This window comes from Python bivittatus, unplaced genomic scaffold, assembly GCF_059951505.1.
Source record: "Python bivittatus isolate LINGU-HERP-01145 unplaced genomic scaffold, Pbiv_v1 ctg000700_np1212, whole genome shotgun sequence".
NCBI classification, from domain to species: Eukaryota; Metazoa; Chordata; class Lepidosauria; order Squamata; family Pythonidae; genus Python; species Python bivittatus.
Window position 1 is genome coordinate 38916304 of NW_028277098.1, and position 17775 is coordinate 38934078.

General features: G+C 38.2%; 1 protein-coding gene across 1 annotated transcript in view; it reads right to left on the bottom strand.

Moving 5' to 3' along the window:
• ALG6 (ALG6 alpha-1,3-glucosyltransferase) overlaps positions 1 to 11269 on the bottom strand; it is a 36892-nt gene extending 25623 nt beyond the window's left edge. Inside the window, exons 1-3 of the mRNA XM_088153316.1 lie at positions 10418 to 11269; positions 7829 to 7930; positions 751 to 835 (exon numbers count right to left, since the gene is read on the bottom strand). Of these exons, the coding sequence (XP_088009442.1) occupies positions 751 to 835; positions 7829 to 7910 (167 nt within the window). The 5' untranslated portion in view covers positions 7911 to 7930; positions 10418 to 11269. The remainder of the gene's footprint in view (positions 1 to 750; positions 836 to 7828; positions 7931 to 10417) is intronic.
• Between the last annotated feature and the right edge of the window lie 6506 nt (positions 11270 to 17775).

Below are 17775 nucleotides of genomic sequence, written 5' to 3' on the forward strand. Positions count from 1 at the left end.
GTTGACTCATTCAAGTTAATGTGATTCTTATGCAGTCTCACCTTCAATCTTGATATAGAAGCTTGAAAAAAAGGGGCTACTTGCTGTGCCTGCATTCCTGCAATGTTCAAAGCACGGCACCTTTCAACTCATTTTCAAAATATGCACAGCCTTAATAAACAAAAAGGGGTAGGGGGGAGGGAGAGAACTTCTATATCACTGTTTCTTTTATCTTTCTAGATAGTTTATTACAGCTGGAAGATGAGAAAAACTTGAGAATGGGCTTTCTCCTTCAAGCAGACTCTCCATTAGCATACCCCGAACATCCATTATATATCCTGAATCATAATCTTCTCCTGATCCATGATATTTTTAGAGAAAAGGTGAATACTAGGTACCAGTTCTTCCTAACTGTATCTTTAATGCTTTATCTTTCTCTCCTGTGCCTTGCTCATCCAGTGGGTCAATACGAATGTAATATAGCAATCTTTTTTTCCCTGTTTTCAGATTCCAATCAAACTAGATCTCTTAAAGAAAAGCAATAGCACAGAAAAGATATGTGCTTCTATTCAAAGGCAGAGCGTAATATAGAGACATCAGATATAAAGCCAGAGATGAGAAACCAGTGGCTTCGGTTTCAACTCCATATTTTAGAAATATTATAACACTTGCAGATCTGTTTAATTTTTTTTATTAATCTGCCCAATGCTTCCTCGCCATTGTAGATACAATATATGGGTACTCCTTACATAAATGGAAATAAAGACATACCACTGTTTGACTGGCAGATTGTAAGTAACTTCTTGCCAGTGTCTTTGAGCTTCATAGTCTCCATACATGGGTGGTTTTCCTGCACCTAAAACACAAAAGGAAGAAAAGATGAGAGATATGTTTGTGTGCTTATTTGTTAAACTATAAATTATATTGTGCATTGTTATGATTCTACTAGTACCTTTTATTTAATACTTCAGAAATTAATGTTTTCTATTCTAAATGTGTGCTCAGTGTTAAAGAGAAAAACATTTCAAATTCTTTCAAATACAGAAATGAAAACTTTTTTTGTATTCTGCAATAAGTCATGTATACAATCATATACATGATACTTTGTATGCAGCGTCCCATGTCCTGTTTTTTCTTAATGCAGCATTCCATGACCCATTTCACAGAATCCTCTGACCAAAAGCATGCAATATCATACAGCTTCATCTTCTGACCTTCAAGAAAAAAACGGTGTGCCACAGGGGTGCAAAAGGACAGCCCTACAACACAAAGGTGTTCTCTATTCACAATTTTTGGACCTAACACATAATGTCTGGTTTCCTCAGAAACATGATCCCTAATGCACTGCTATATACTATCACTCATTTACTAATGTACAATGGAGAAGGAAATAAGTCACCTTCTTTTCCTTTAAGCTTTACACAGATAAATAGTTGCTTTGCTATTGTAACATTTTATGCTTCATTTCTAATATGCTTGTGTCAAATTCAGTTGGAAGTTGTACTAGTTTTATATTTAACAAATTATGTTCCATTCTGCTCAATTCTGTTTCCTATTCTCTCTCAGCCAGTATTTCTTATGAAATATATATAACTTCCACAGGCTTCTTCTTAAGCAAGATATATGAAATAATGTAATTGTTGTAACATCAAAGTAAATATCTAATACATACAGATTATTCATTTCCTGCGTCCTGATTAACTAATGAAAGCACATACATATTTCTGCTAACGTATTGACTGTAACTTCACAGAAACTGAGGAGTTTCTTTTAAATCTAGGAAAGACTTTTATAATTCTTTCATATAATCTATTTTTTAACAGTTCATATATGTAAGTAGAGAAGGATAACATCTGTCCCTTTGTAACATGGGGACAAATTCCACAAGAAATAACCTTTTGGAGCAACTAAATCTCATTAAAATCTGATGATTTTAAAAAGCATAGACAGAAGATTACTGCCTTGCTTCTTGGTGAAGAATTGCTTTCAGAACAGAGACACATATACCCATGTTATAAACCCTTTTGGGTGGGGATTGAGAGAAAAAGCTGCAAAGTATAACATTTTAAAGTTATTATTAAGCAGATGCAGATCTTCAAAATAGCACACCACTATTACTTTAAAGTAATTATAGAAGCCTATGCCCTCAGAATAAGGTCCCTACGTATAAAATGCAATTATAAAACTTCCCCCAAAATCAGTCAAATACCAGCATACTCTAACCTGCTGCTTAAACTATCGACATATACAGTAGAGACAATAAACAATGCTATTAATGTGCAGACCCAACTTTGATATAAGGATTTGAGAATTATTAATATCACATTCTTAACCATAAAATATTCAATCTCATTAGTCAGTTAAGATTCTTTCATTCTAATTACTAAATCTAATTTTGGAGACAAAGAAAAGGAATTACAAGAAACATACGTATGGCAGCACAAACTGAATATATTTTGAGGATCATGATCAAATTACATACATAGTTTTAAAGTGAACATTTTGAGATTTTGCAAGAGCCATGAGCATTACATTCACATAAATATAAGAAACAAGTATAAAATGTGTCTTTCTCTAACAGTATTTTATATCATGTTCCCTGACTTACATACAGAAAATTCCCAGGCTGCCTAAATATGTGCATCCAGAAAAAAGAAAAGTATCTATTAATCTGTCAGAGTGGCTCTAATGTTTGATCTGGCAATCACAGCCTCAATCTGTTGTAACTTAGACCATTTCATGGGAAGGAAAGCCTCCAATCTGTTGGTGGTCTGTTCTTCTGTTCTAGTGACTGCTACCTGGGGACCCATGGCCAAACCTCAAGTTGATGCTGGCTGATGTCAGGGTCTTTGGTAACAAGACCATGTCCATCCATGATTTGTGGTGGATGAATTGGTGGACCTAGCATGTCCAGCCAGGTTTCAGATCCTGTATGAACCTTGATGCCAGGGCTGGGGAAATGGGCTTGCACTGATCTATCAGAACACCTTATCTGTGACCAGGATCACTATCCCAGAGATGGCTGGGTATGAGTGTCTGTTTGTTCAAATTGGCCTTCCTGTGAAACTGATTCTTGGTCTGGTCTACTCGGTGGACTGACAATAACCAGTCTCAATAAAAGTAGTTCTAGCTTTTATGTGGAATTGATTTCCTGGTTTGGTCTACCTAGTGGGGCTGACACATATGTAGTCATATGTTATATCTGGTCTTAGCCTCCAAGCAGCTTTGAGATCTGGAAGTAGAGGGTATTACCATCTGCCCTTTGTCATGACAGATCACTCCCTGTGATTGACTGCCACCCATTCCCTCCACAGAGCCGGGCCCAGGCGCTGTATGGATCCATCTGGTTTTTGGAGAGTACTTGGGGATTTCCCTGACAATCTTGCTATTGGCATGAGCAGCATCTCAGGCTCTTGACAAAGATGCTCCAATTGGCTCCTTAGTTCTCTGAGGAGCTTCTGGGGATGAAGCAGCAGAAGTGACACCTGGAGCGCACATGGCAGACAACAAAGACTGAATTTGACCAAGCCTGGGTATGTGCCCAAGTACATACCCACACTGTGGTGGTAAGAGAGGTGAAATGTAAGTATTTCTCCTCTCTTACTACATCTTCTGATTGTTGCCCTTTTCCTGGATGGCCAACTCTCTTTTGGGTAAGGGCCATCTCATTGATTTACCAGTTGGCTACTGTAATGTTTGCTCAACAGTTGGCAAAGTCACTCAGATTTGCTCCAGTCTGGACTCCACTCAGTCGGGGTCTTGTGCAATGACTGGGGCATCATCTTGCTAGGTTACCTGGGGTTCTTTTCAGCCCTTAAGGAGGCATTGTCTGCTCTCTCTTGAAGAGGTTCTCTCTGGATATGGAGGTATTAGATAACTACTGCCCCTTTGAGGTAAAGATTGTTCAGATGATGGTATGGGACTAACTGTGGAGCAACCTAGATGAAGTGGATTATCTGGACCCCTATCAATCAGGGTTTAGGCCCAGAGATGGGACAGAGATGGCACTGGTCACTTTGGTTGATGGCCTATGTGAAGACCTGGATCAGGGTAATGTACCTGTCCTGGTTCTTTTGGACTTTTCAGCTGCTTTTGATGCTATCAACCATGGTATCATTCTAGACTGGCTGCAGAGATTGGGGATTGGAGGCATTGTTCTGCAGTGATTCCTCTCCTTCCTCAGCAGTCAGTTCCAACTGCTGATAGTTGGGTGGAAAGGTCAGTGCTCTGGTTGCTCCCTTGTGGGAGTCAGTGCTCTCCCTTTGCTATTCAATATCTACATGAAGCCACTAGGGAAGGTAATCCAACAGTTTGGAGTCCAGTTTCATCAATATGTTGATGATACCCAACTGTATATCTCGACCCCAGCCCAGGCCAGAAATGCTGTCAAAGTCCTGTCCCAGTGCTTGGAAGCTGTGCAGGTCTGGGAGAGAACAGGCTTAAACATAACCCTAGCAAGACAGAGCTACTGTTTGTACATTAAGGATACTCTTTGCCCAATATTTTGTCTCTGGATAGGATGTCAGTGCCCTGAAGGAGCAGGACCACAACTTGGGAGTCCTCCTGGACTCACATCTCCTGCTAGATCAGTAGATGGAAGCCATGACTGGGGAGGCGGGGACGGGGGCAGGGGGCTTTGTCCAGCTGTGGCTGCTGTACCAGTTGTGACCTTACTTGGGATGAGAGGACTTGACTACAGTGGCTCATGCTCTCATCACCACCCATTTAGACTACTGCAACCCAATCTACATGGGACTGCCTTTAAAGACTATCTGGAAGCTTCAGTTGGTGCAAACTCCAGTGGCCCACTGCTTACAGGAGTTAACTATTGGCCACCTATTACTCTTGTTTTGAAAGCTGCATTAGCTTCCTATTAGCTTCCAAGTGCAATTTAAAGTGCTGGTATTAACCTATGAAGCCCTTTATGACTTGGTGCTTGGTTATGTACAGGACCACATCTCCCCATAGAGTTCACCCAACCACTCAATTAATGCTGGGAGAAGCAATTATATGTTCCCCATTTTGGGGAGGTTGGGAGGAGTGAAGCCCAGAAGCACTATTTTCCAAAGGGGTCAGACCTCTGGAATGATCTATTGGAGACCTGTTTGTCTCCAACACTATCTGCCTTTCAGAAAAGGCTGAAGATGGAGTTTTCTGGAAGGTTTTTGGGCCTTACACCACATATTTTGTTGAGTTATATATGCCTTTTTTTCCCCCCTGCCTTCAAATCAGTCTTGACTCCTGGCAACTGCCTGGACAAGTCCCTGCAGTTTTCTTGGCAAGATTTTTCAGAAGTGGTTTGCCATTACCTGCTTCCTAGGGCTGAGAGAGAGTGACCGGCCCAAGGTCACCCAGCTGGCTTCATGCCCAAGGTGGGACTAGAACTCCTGGTCTCTAGCCTGGTACCTTAACCACTACACCAAACTGGCTCCACCAAATATGATGCAAACTATAATACACATCATTGCCAACAGCTTCAGTTTAACTCTTTACATATTGAAGGTTTATTGCAGGATTACTGCTCTGCAGACATGTTTAATAGCTATGCTAACTTTAGAATCAGATATGAAACTTCATCCAAGCATTATTGTACTTAAAACTATACTTTATTGTAGTAAAATTCCAATCTAATAGCAAATTTGCAGTTACAGGTAGTCCTTGATTTACAACGGCAAGTGGGACTGGAATTTCCATGCTAAGCAATGCGGTTGTAAAATGTGACCACATCACTTAGTGATGGCAATCCCTGCAGTTTCAGTTGCCGTCGTTAACTGAATCCCACAGTTGTTAGGCAAGGCAACTTCCTGCCAGATTCCCACAACCAAAGTCAGTGGGGAATCCAGCAGAAAGTTGCAAATCCCAGGCCCCACAGGCATGTAAATGGCTGCTGCCAGATGGGGGAGGGAGGAGGGGTTGCGCGAGGGTGCAGGAGAGGGTTACGGAGGGTGTGCGAGGGAGAGTCAGGGAGTGTGCAAGAGGTGCCACATGGGTTGTGGAGGGTGTGTAAAGGTGTGCAAGAGGTGCCGCGTGGGTTAGGGAGGGTGCACGAGAGTCATGGTGCAGGTCAGGGAGAGTGTGCGATAGTGTGAGGGGGTGTGCAAGAAGCGCTGCGCAGGTCGGGGAGGGTGCGTGAGAGTTGCAGGTTGGGGAGAGTACATGAAGGTGTGAGGGGATTATACTCCTACAAATAAGATAGAATAATGTCTTTTTCTTAGAGAAAATCACTCATAAAATCTAGGGTAAACAAATGCATGGTACAGACAGTCATTTAGTGATTGCCTCGTATAGCAATCATTCATAGTTACAACAGTGATGAAAAAGTAACTTTGTGACCAATCCTCACATTTACGACCTTCGCTGGTCTGTAAAACAAAAGAAAACTGAAGTAAGATGATAAGCACAGTCGCAGTTTCATTTAGCAACTGCTTCAATGAATGTCCGAGTTGCCAGTCCCAATTGTGGTTGCTAAATGAGGACAACCTGTAATTCACTTGAACAAGTAAGAGACAACCTCATCAACAACAAAATTGAATACAAGTCTTTCTATTTTTTACTTCTACTTCTGAGCATAAGAAATATTTTTTTTACTGGAGTATTTTTAATATCACACTTTCAGTTTTTATTCCTGAAATGTCTACAGTTGCAAGATTTCATAATAACATTTCCTGTTTAAAAAATGATTCCCATAAAATGGACTGTGTCTGAAGAACAGAGACATATTCAGGCGTTAAAAATATGTCATTATAATCAGTGGAACTGGAGAGAGGAGCTGCCTTCACTAAGCCTATACCAACTAGCAGAACTGAGGAGGAAATTCTACCCTATGCGCATAGCATCCCAGCAAGAGATTTAACTGTGATCCAGTAGGGAGGCTACATATGTAGAACTGAATGCTCCCCCCTCACTTCCTCCAATCTTTGCTTTTAACATACGGACAATGGCAGAAATAGAAATAAACTGGGTCAGCAAGTATGAGCTTACTTTCTTCTTCACGTGATTTCAATCATATTAAAGTTGAAACAAATAGAATGGAGGGGTAGGGAGAGGCAGAAGGCCATACTTGATCTCTCAATTGTGTGCCTGGGAGGCACAATTTAAAGTGTAGGTGGGATAAGGTCAGGACAAAACTAAATCTGCTTTAATTTAAATTTAATTAAACTTAAATTCATCAAATATTTTAATACAGATAATTCCCAGGTTAAGAATGCCCGGTTTAAGGGTGACCCATAGTTAAGAACGGAGCCTATTGTAGCAAAATTCGAGTTAAATACATAATGATTCGAGTTCATTACACAATACTACTTATACAGTATGATACAATAATACTGTTCCAGCTTACATACAAATTCGACTTATGACAGACCTTGGGAACGGAACTCATTCTTAAACTGGGGACTACCTGTATTATTATTGTATTTCTGCATAAAAGATCTAACGTAGTACATCCTGGACCTAATCCTATATAACTACTAACACAATAATGAAATACTAGATTAGTCTATTCATATGTGGACCACTCTTCAATAAGTTTCTAACATCATCCTAGCTTTATAAGATGCTAAAATAATACCACATTCATTTACTTCAAACAAACATTAAACATGGGATGCTCAGGATATACCTGAATAATACTGAAGAATGAGCAAACATAAGATAGATATTTTTGTTTATTTGTATAGTTATGCTAGTATTTGTAATTCTATAAAAGATACAAAATAGTTGCTCATGCTTCATACATTTTGTGCAACTATCCCATATTTATTTGATTTTAAGATTTCCCACTATCATAATTTGAACTTCTAAAAAAAATTATCTCTGTGCACTGGCTCAAATTCTGAATGCGTACTACCTGAATAAGGACCAAGTGACACAGTCCAACGGACAGTAAGTCCAAGTAATACAGTAATTGTGATTAAGCTCCATTTCTCCATAGCTGGTCTTCAGTCCAGACCTGGAAATAAGAAAAGGAACAATTATACTACACATTATTTTAACTAGTTTTGTCCTAGTCTATGACCATAATAAAACTATTTATCTGTGATATCACACCATTCTGTTCCTAAAGGCAGCAACCCAATATGGCCTTTTTATAAAGCTATTATGGGAAAAATAAAACCAGTGAAAACAAAGAGTGAATCCAGCACAATAGCAGAGAATGCTGTTCTGTAGTAGCCAGAAATGCTATTGAAACAATCATGATCCATTGATATCATTTTATGAGGAGGAAAAAGTAGCTGACTTGGTTAAATGTTAGGGCTATTGATAATGAGAGAAATTGGGTGAGCTAAAAAAGATAAATAAATAGAATGTGAGCCTCTGTAATCATTTTTAAAAGTATAGTTAATGTAATCATCTCAATTCTAGATACAAAATTCTACAAGAACTGCCTCATCTAAAAAATTATAGCAGGCAGAGATTATGTTTGCATAGCATACTGAACAACAAGAGTTAGAGTACACATGAAATCTCAGTCATGACCAAAATGTATATATAATTATATGCATATTCTGTTAAGAAATAAATTCTATTGATGACTTACTCCCAAATACAGGTATAAAGATAAGAAAGGGAGCTGAAGTACTATATTAAATTTATTTTAATATATGTTTTATTATAAATTAATATTATATTGTTACAACATCTCATTATTATACATATTACATCTTATTAATTACAACATCAATAATTATCCCCCAAATATAAAAACAACAAAAAATAACCACAAAATAATTAAAAACATTAAAAAATAAACTATTTAAAACCATTAAAACACAATCTGCTGTAAAGTACCATTCATTTTCCTAAACATATAGCCATTTAGTGGGCCTTCCACCAACATCACCAGATCCCCAGGCCAGATGGCAAATTATTCAATTAACTCTATTTCTGGTGTCTACACACACACTGAACTATAAACTAATTAATAGACTGAATTTGCACAACACTAGGCTAAAATGTGTATTGTGCAAACCCAGCCTTTGTTTCTATTTGAGAAACATACATATGTCTGTCCCTACCTTCTTTACTTTAGAAATATAACCTAATTGTATCTTAATTTTTGTCCAAAGGATAATGGGCTGGTTGTACTAGTTTATGATTGTTTTTGCAGGGCACAGAGTTTCTGTCCTGCTTGCATTTAATCAGAAGATGAATATACTTTTGGGACTTGTTTATTTTACCATATCCCCAAGGCATCTTCATCTCATCCCCAGCCAATGCATGACACAAGGTTAAATCCTTAGCTGTTCCACTTTTAAACCCATGTTTTCCTACTTAAGCTGACCACAACCCATAACAAGTGAATATATTCTAATGTTTTTCTACTACGATTCTGTTGGCACTGCAATCAGACTTGTAAGAAATGGGGTTCCTTTCCTTTCCTCTCCCTTTCTTGATGGCAAACTGCCTAGTAAGAAAAGTGAGCCTTTCCTGATTTACCAGGCAGCCAACTGAATCCCTCAGATATAATTGCAAAGACACTGGACAGTTGGTCTATGGCATGTGTGAGTTGCCTGGTAAAGCTGCAGGATTGTTCTTAGTCCACTGCAACTGGCTTCTGCAAGATTGGAATAAGCAGTGGGAATAGCAAAATTGGTGCTGATTTTAGTTACCTGCTGGCTCAAAGGCAGGTGAATATCATTTTAACTGAGCCATGGGGAAAGGGCCATACTAAATACAAATCATCCAAAGCAGTGCATTTTAGAAATCCTGCCAGTGTAGTTAATTTGTGATTCAATGTGTCACATAAAACCAGAAAATTGGGTTGACTAAACCAATGTCAGGTATACTATGGGTACACATGTCAGTCTTAGAATTAAATATTGTAAGATTCAAATGGAAATGGAGTACTTTTCACAAATCATTGACAAGTGCTACATTTCAAAGCAAATTAAGCTTGATTTTGACATACCTACACAGAAAATATTTTTGTTCTTCACCCATTTAATTAAACCAGATTATCTATCTCATAATAGGATAGACCAGACATTACGATTTGGCATTCTGTATTAAACCCAGTTATCGTTGCCTGAAAACCATGGTATAGCAGCTTGTGTGAATCCAGCCTCTAACTTTGGTTCAAGCAACCTTCTCCAGCTGAGGATCATGTACACTGATAGTCACATCAATCCTGGTTACCATATCAATGACTATATTTATGCAATGTACAGAATCACAAAGTAGTCAATCACATTTTAGCTATATAAATACTTTAGGATTCATTTTATACCCATGCAGAAAACTGAATGTCAATGAAGCATGCCTGAGAATAAATGGAATTCTTAGCAAATGGTTCAACATTAAACAAGGAGTAAGACAAGGATGTGTAATGTCCTTTGATTGTTTAATATATTTATAGATAAATGTATAAGGAATGCTTGTTGGATCATTAATTTTTGGTTATTTTTTTATAACCAAATAAAACAAGATATGATTTTACCTTACTTGCAAGACACCAAGAGTTTGATTAGACTGCAGTGATGTAGAAATCTAATAAATAAATACAATGTTAGACAGAATGCACAATGTAACAAGGAGTATGGATCTGGAAATTACAGTATCAGAGTAGTTGTGTTTGACAGGGAATATGGAGTGAATGCAGGTTATAGATGGTGAAATGCAGGTTATAGATGGTGAAAAACTATAACTATAAAACTATAACAGATGAAATTGCATACCTTGGTAGCATGGGAAAATGGTTGAAGAAATTTAAAGAAGGATAAATGTTGGTATAAAGACAGTAGGTAATACATGGTCTGTTATCAGGAACAAACACTTATCAAAAGAAGCAAAAAAAATAGCTGTTCACTTTCTTACAAGTCTGATATGTCAAGAAAAACAAAAAAGGTGAAGGCAATGGAAATGTAGTATTTAAGAAGTATGCACGGGAGCTGGGCATTAAAACAAGAAGAGATAAAATCAAGAAGTGGGTGCCAAATTAATGTGGGTCAAATAAAGAAATTAGTGACTAGCATGAAGTAGTATGTTGAAGTGATTTGATCATAGAGAAAGAGTAAAATTGTACTGCAGAATAAATATATGAAGAGTGGGCTGAGAGAAAAGGGAAGACTCAGAAAGTTGTGATTGGATGGTGTTGATGAAATCCTCTAAAATGGAGAGGTGAGAAATTTAAAGAAGAAAAGACAACATATGGACATGGTGAAAACGAGGATGATTCACATGGACAGAAAGATAAGTAGTTTCATGAATGGTATTGATGTAAACTAGTTTTAGCTATACAGTATTTCCTTTTATTTTTATTTCATGTTTTAAATTTCTTGCTCTTTTCCTACACAACATTACATACCTCAAAGGGAACAGCATGATGGGTATGTATGCTTATACAAGAATGTATATTTATTCAAGAATGTATAAACATTCCACAGAATGTAGCACAATTATCTAGGAAGCATCATTGGTATTTATGGAAGGAAACCAGATTAGGGCTCTGGTGAACATTTAACCATTGCCCCATATGCAACCTGTGCATACAGTTAAAATTTCCTCAACCCCCATACTTTCAGTAGGCAAAGCATTCTACCCCATAAGAGTCACATCCCACACCAGGAAACGCTGTAGTTAGGAACACAGTTCCTAAAGGCAAAGCAGCTCTTGAAGAAAAGAGGAGGCTGGTAATGATCTCTGTCCTGTCACAGTCCACGAAAGCTCCTCCCTTCCTGAATGGAAGATCCAGCTTCGTACCAAAAGCCGCCCTGCCTCTGTATCGCTTGCCCTGCCTGCAGCACAGCCTTCCCCAGCCTGGCGCCCTCCAAATCACCACCACCATTGGCGTAACTCCCGGCCGTTGGCAAGGCTGTTGGGGATTTCTCAACGGTTCTGGAAGGCACGAAACTGAACAACCATAAGTGAGAAAATGCAGTTCCTGATCCCCGAAGGGATACAAGCGCTCCTCCTGACAGAAAACGCCAAACCCCTTCCAGCTCAGAAGCGCGCGTTCGACCCCTTTCCGGAGCGTTTATAAATCCCGCCTTTGTCTCACGCCATGTCTTCCACCGCGAGCCAGCCAATCGACCGCCCCACCCGCCATCGAACTCTCTCCGACTCACCGAAACTGACAGGCACGTGAAGGGACTCACTGGGCGTGCGCGCGTCCGATCCACTCATTGGTCCCGCCTTACTCGCTGGCCGCATGCGCAACAGATTTCCTGAGTGGGTGGCGCGCGCGTCGTGACGTTACACTTCCCGCTCTTGCTCCGTCGAGGTTGTTTTTCAGTAGACTCGTCAAAGTCAGCGGAGGTAGTTACGTTGTCTTGTGGCTGCTGATTTTAGGTGAGGCTAGCCTCGCAGGAGATTAAGATAAATATGTGTGCATTTACTGTGGCAACATTATGCTGTTTATTTTATAAACAACACAAATATAGCTCGTTATTACTTTATTGTAGACTGGGATCACACATTATATTGTACTAAGCTATGGATTTGTTAATCATGATTTCTTGAGTAAGCCACAATTGATTGCAATATGTTAAGCTCTAAACAAACTACATTATAGTAGTTCGGTATCATAGCGCCCATCAGAATGGGAATAATAATATGCGGAAAAAAATTAAAAAGTGCATTAGAGGTGTTTTGGCACATGCACAGAAGATGGGTAATCTCGCTGCCACATAAAATCTCTGTCATGTATCTTCAGGCCATATTCTACCACTACAGAACACTACAAGCAGAAATAGATCAGAATCTGATCAAATATATAAGTTATTTGAACTACATTGGTAAGGGTCTTTAAAAGTCTGTCCTAAAAGTTAAGCAAATTAATAAAAAGTAAGCAAATAAAAATTGCAAGATAGATGACATGTTCTGCCATGGTTGATCTGGTCATAATTCATCTCCTTCTGCCTAGTGATTTTTACCTGTACAATATTAATATTAAATTGCCTTTGGTCAGGTTCTTTGTAATTCTGCTGATCAGTTTTACCATCCGGTATGAGAATCCTTATTTATGGTAACTCAGGTGTAGATTTCTATTTGTATTGGCTCTGTTCCTCTAGCACTGTGTTGCTACTAATTCTTTTGGTAACCTCAAGATTAAAATAAAAAATAATTGCTAGCCAACTTAGCAACTTAGATCCTCTTAGAAGGATCTAAGATAGTGGATTTCTTTAACCTTAGTTCTTTCTCTTAAGGTTAACTCTGATAAGCTTTGATAGAATGTATAAAAACATTAAGAAGTCCAACAATGTTAGTGCAGCTCTCTGCTCACCTCTTAGATGGTAATATGTGTTTTAATGCATTTCCAACAGACAACATGGGCATTGCCCAGTTGCAATCAAGTTTTGTTCCCCGGTAACCAACTCAGCTAAATAATATGAGAAGGGGGGAAAAGGGGTGGGGAGAGAATTGTGGATATCAGTGGTAAACAAACTTTGATTTCACTTCATATATAAGACATTTGAAATAATCAAAATCCCAGTTCCTGCTCGCTAAAATGTGTAGAGTTTGGCCTTTACATTTACTTATATGGGATCAATGTCAATGATTCTTGTTTTTTTTTTTTTTAAAGGAACAAATAGTAATGTCTAAATTACTTTGAAACAGGACCTTTTGGTAGAGGTAATGGAGAATTGCTTGAAGTATGGTTCAGTATGCATTCAGTACTTGAATGATCAGATGGAGCAATATTATTCATGTTGAATACAACTAATTAGTTAGAATATAAGTCCAAGAAGTAATTCATTTATTTGGAGAAAAATAATGGAAGAAAAAATCATTGACATAGCGTGCAATGAGAAGGGAAAGCTCATATGAACATTCAGCTTCCAGTCTTCTCATCTTAGAAAGCCCATCCTCTGAAACCTCCAGACATTGAATTAAGGGTATCTACCTAGCAAAAAATTTGATGCCTGCATGTGCACTCCATTAGTGCTGTCCAATATGATTAATATAAGAGCAAGATGCTGAAGTTGCTAGAGTTTTATGGAAATGTTCACTCACCTAGTTTGCTTATGTTCTATATATTTATCCACTTACACATGTGATTTTTCTCTAGGAGTAGGATTACTGTAACCTTTAAATTGCTTACTTTGATAATATAAAGGCTCAGTTTACTTGCTTTTATTATCTTACTCCCACCTGTGCATGCAGTCAATCAGTAGGTAAGGTCACTTTCCTCGTGAAAAGTTTATAGAACTGCAAAGCTATGGGCTGTATTCTTGGTTTTCTGACAAAAACTATTCTATGAACTCTGGCCATCTCTTATCTTCTCTGTGATCTTCCTTTCTCACTTTCATCTTTGTCTTATTTTATCTATCCAGCACTCCACTGCCATCATCATCTAATTCATTTCTCAAACTGATCATGTGAAATCCTTGTTATTTATTAAACTTTTTCAAATTAGAGTACCATATTCTGAACTGAAACATGCTATAAAATTGTGTGTTCTAATTTGGAACACATGCCATCTCAAAGAAGTTTGGAGATATTAGAAAGACCAATACTTTCTGCATGCTTAAATATACTTATTTATTAGTTGTATTTATTAATCATCCTTCCAGAAGATGTTCAGAGCAATGTAGAAGAGAGCTGGAAAATATCCTAGAATTGAATAGCAATAAATCTGTTCTGCTTAACTTTCAATCACTTAAGAGCTGTTAGTTCTACTATGTGGTGTGAATCAGGTCTAACATACAGAAAGTAAAATCCCCTCAATTTTGATTTCTCTCTACCTTTAGGATTTATTGCAAAATCTGTTTCTTTTGTTTTCCCACAAAGGAATAATCATTTGATGCCAACTCCCCTTAATTAAGCCAAGGATGCATATAATTATCAAAATCTGAACTGTACATATTATTTTTGTTCTAGAGAGCAACATTTAGGAATTTGGAACTTTTTATGATGACCAGTTTTACAAGCATTAAAATAGTTAGTGATATGTATTAAGAAGATACAGAGCATTGATATTACTTCTATAGGAAATATTTTAGTAAGTGTATAATGTAGCAGATAGACAGACATGAACTTAGCCTGTGCATCATATCAGACAGAAGTAAGAATAGACTTTCTAGTCATAAAATGTACTTATCAGTCTAATTAACAGTGGTGAAAGCCTTGAAAATACAATATCCATGCTAATCCAGCCTCTATTTTTTTGTAAATGAGAAATTTAAAAAAATAAAAACAGGTCAGTAACATAAAGATTGCCTTCAACACTTCAAAAGATGATATTTAAGAACTTGAGTAAACTGAATTAATTCAACAGAGATAGTAAGGAAAGCTAAGCCACATATTTTATTGGCAGAGTAGAATACCCTTGAATTCAAGATTCAGTTGAATTCCTCTTTGATAAAAAAAAATGAAGGGTGAGATGGAAGCCGTTGGTTAAAAGTAAATCTGTTCAATGTCTTTCACTTAACAGTGAAAGTGTTCTGATTCTCCCAAGCCTATTGTTCCAAAAAGGAACAAAGACTGCAATCATAAGTGTGTAGACACACTAGATAGTCTTGTTGAAGTCATTGAATCTTATTTTACAATAGACATAAATTGCCAAGAGAAATATAGTATTCTCCAGTAGGGAAAAACTAGATTTGAGAAACTTTTCCCCAAACTGAAAGCTCTTTCTAACAGCTGAGATAAAATTTGCTGATCCTATTGCTAGTCCCTGTTCTACTATAACACTGTTTCTCAACCTTGGCAACTTTAAGATGTATGGACTTTAACACCACCAGAATTCCCCAGCCAGTTGAAATCCACACATCTTGAACTTGCCAAGGTTGAGATACTGTACATTGTGCTATAATTACAAAACTGGTGAATGGTGCTATGTTACTCGGTTATTGTGAGCCAAGCTGAGGAAAGGGATTGGTGGATTCCCTAGCTTTAGTTTCCTCCCCATCCTGCCAGTGTGAAAACAATAATCACTGTTTTGATGTGGGATGAAGTTAGTTGGATGCTTAGAATGGCAGGTTTAGCCCCCTGTCAAATTGCCCAACAAGCGGCAAGCACTAAGAGGGTGTGTGGGGTACAGCAGGAGTGAGCTGTTTGCACCCCATTCTCTGCACCTGCTACCTGTCTGAACATGGGCATACTGCTCTTCTGCAATGTTGTTAAATGTAGATTCAGAAATAGCCCCGCTGACAGGTAACAGGTACAGGAGGTGTAAGTGAAGTGGAATGGATCTCTCTCAGTATTTCTGCTTGGTGCAGTTCCTCCTCTGTGCCTGTTACCTTGTCAATCAAGGTGTTTCTGAATACAGGTATGTGCTCTTTCAGCCCACTGGCACTTTCCATAGCAATAGTGTCATTTTTTATGGCCTTATGGGTTTAGTGCTCCTTTGAAAGAGTTTGCTTACATCCTTTTAGGGCCTTTTTCTGATCTATTGTATTCCTGCATGTTTCTTTAGTTCACATTACTTTAACTTATGAGATTCCAAGATGGGGTTTGGGAAGAGTGGCAAATAAACCAATCTAGAAAAATCAGAATCCTGAAAACAAACACTTCCCATTCCTGCTGCAGAATCCTGAATGGTGAATCTTCTCTGTTGGCTAGTGATTTACTGAAGTGAGATTACAGAGGAGAAAGCCAATCACCTTGCCTATAATGCCTGGTACACTCACAAATCACAAAATCCCATTGAACGTAATAAGACTAGCACATGAGTAAGATATCCTGCATTGTTAAGAATTGTATTCATACTTCCCTGATAATTAACCCCACTACTCAGAGTGTTTATTTTTAAGTAGATCTCATAGAAATGATCTCCAATTATTATCATAGACTTACTTCTGTACAGGTTTGGATGGCAAGAGATCCAACCAGTTTCTCTTTCCCTCAGTGCAAATCTGCAGGGCTTGAATGGCAGCTCTAAATTTGCACAAGTGGCCATGCTTTTGAAAGAAGGAGCAGTAGTTCTGTTTTTTCTCCCCACCATTAATGGATCTAGCAAATGTTCTTGTTCCTGTAAGTTGCAGTTGCAGACTCCAAGCAGAAAGGATGGCACTGAACTAAGGGCAGTGCTGACATATCTTTTCTCTAGAAGCTGACTACAAGCCAGCCTCAAGACCAACTCACACATACACTTCCAAAATGCAGTTTAATTGGATAGAAATGGCAAACTAAACTTCCAGGGAACTTCCGGAGTTCTCAACCCATTCCAGAGAAGTTCTGGGGAAGAAATGGTGAACTGAGGAGCTGATGACTGCAGCAGAATTGTAATTCCTCTCCAGACAAGGAGAGGACTTGAGATCACCCACAAGTGCTCCATACAGTTGTTTCTTGTGAGGAGACTGCAAGACAGTGGTCTCCAGTGGGTTTAGAGCTCTGGGAGACGAGGGAATAGCCATCTTGCTCAAACCACATTCGGTGCCTTCAAAATGACACTGGGTTCACATACTTCCTTTTCTAATCACTTTCGGAAATTGCTTGTTAACTGCTTTCAGCTATTAGGAACCTTTGAATTGACAAGTTTTACAGCACCGGTTAAGTTTCCTTCAATCCTTAGCAAAAGAAGTTTTAAATACAAGTTTAGGAACTTTTTAAAAATTCTTTTTAAACAGAAAAAGGGTGATAAGAACTTTGATTTTGGAAAATTACAAATGGACTAAGGGTCCAGATGGATTTGAAATAAGATTTTGGAATTAATTATAAGAATCCTTCCCATGGGAAAATGCTTTTGTTTTGAATTCTCTTTAAAAAAAAACATGATAGGATGAGAATTTGGACACTAGAGGGAACCAGAAGAAGCTAAGGATTACAATTAAAGGAGAAGAACACTTAAATTTGACTTACTAATACAGAATGAAGCAAAATATTTTAACTTTGGACATATTGAAGGATATTTTT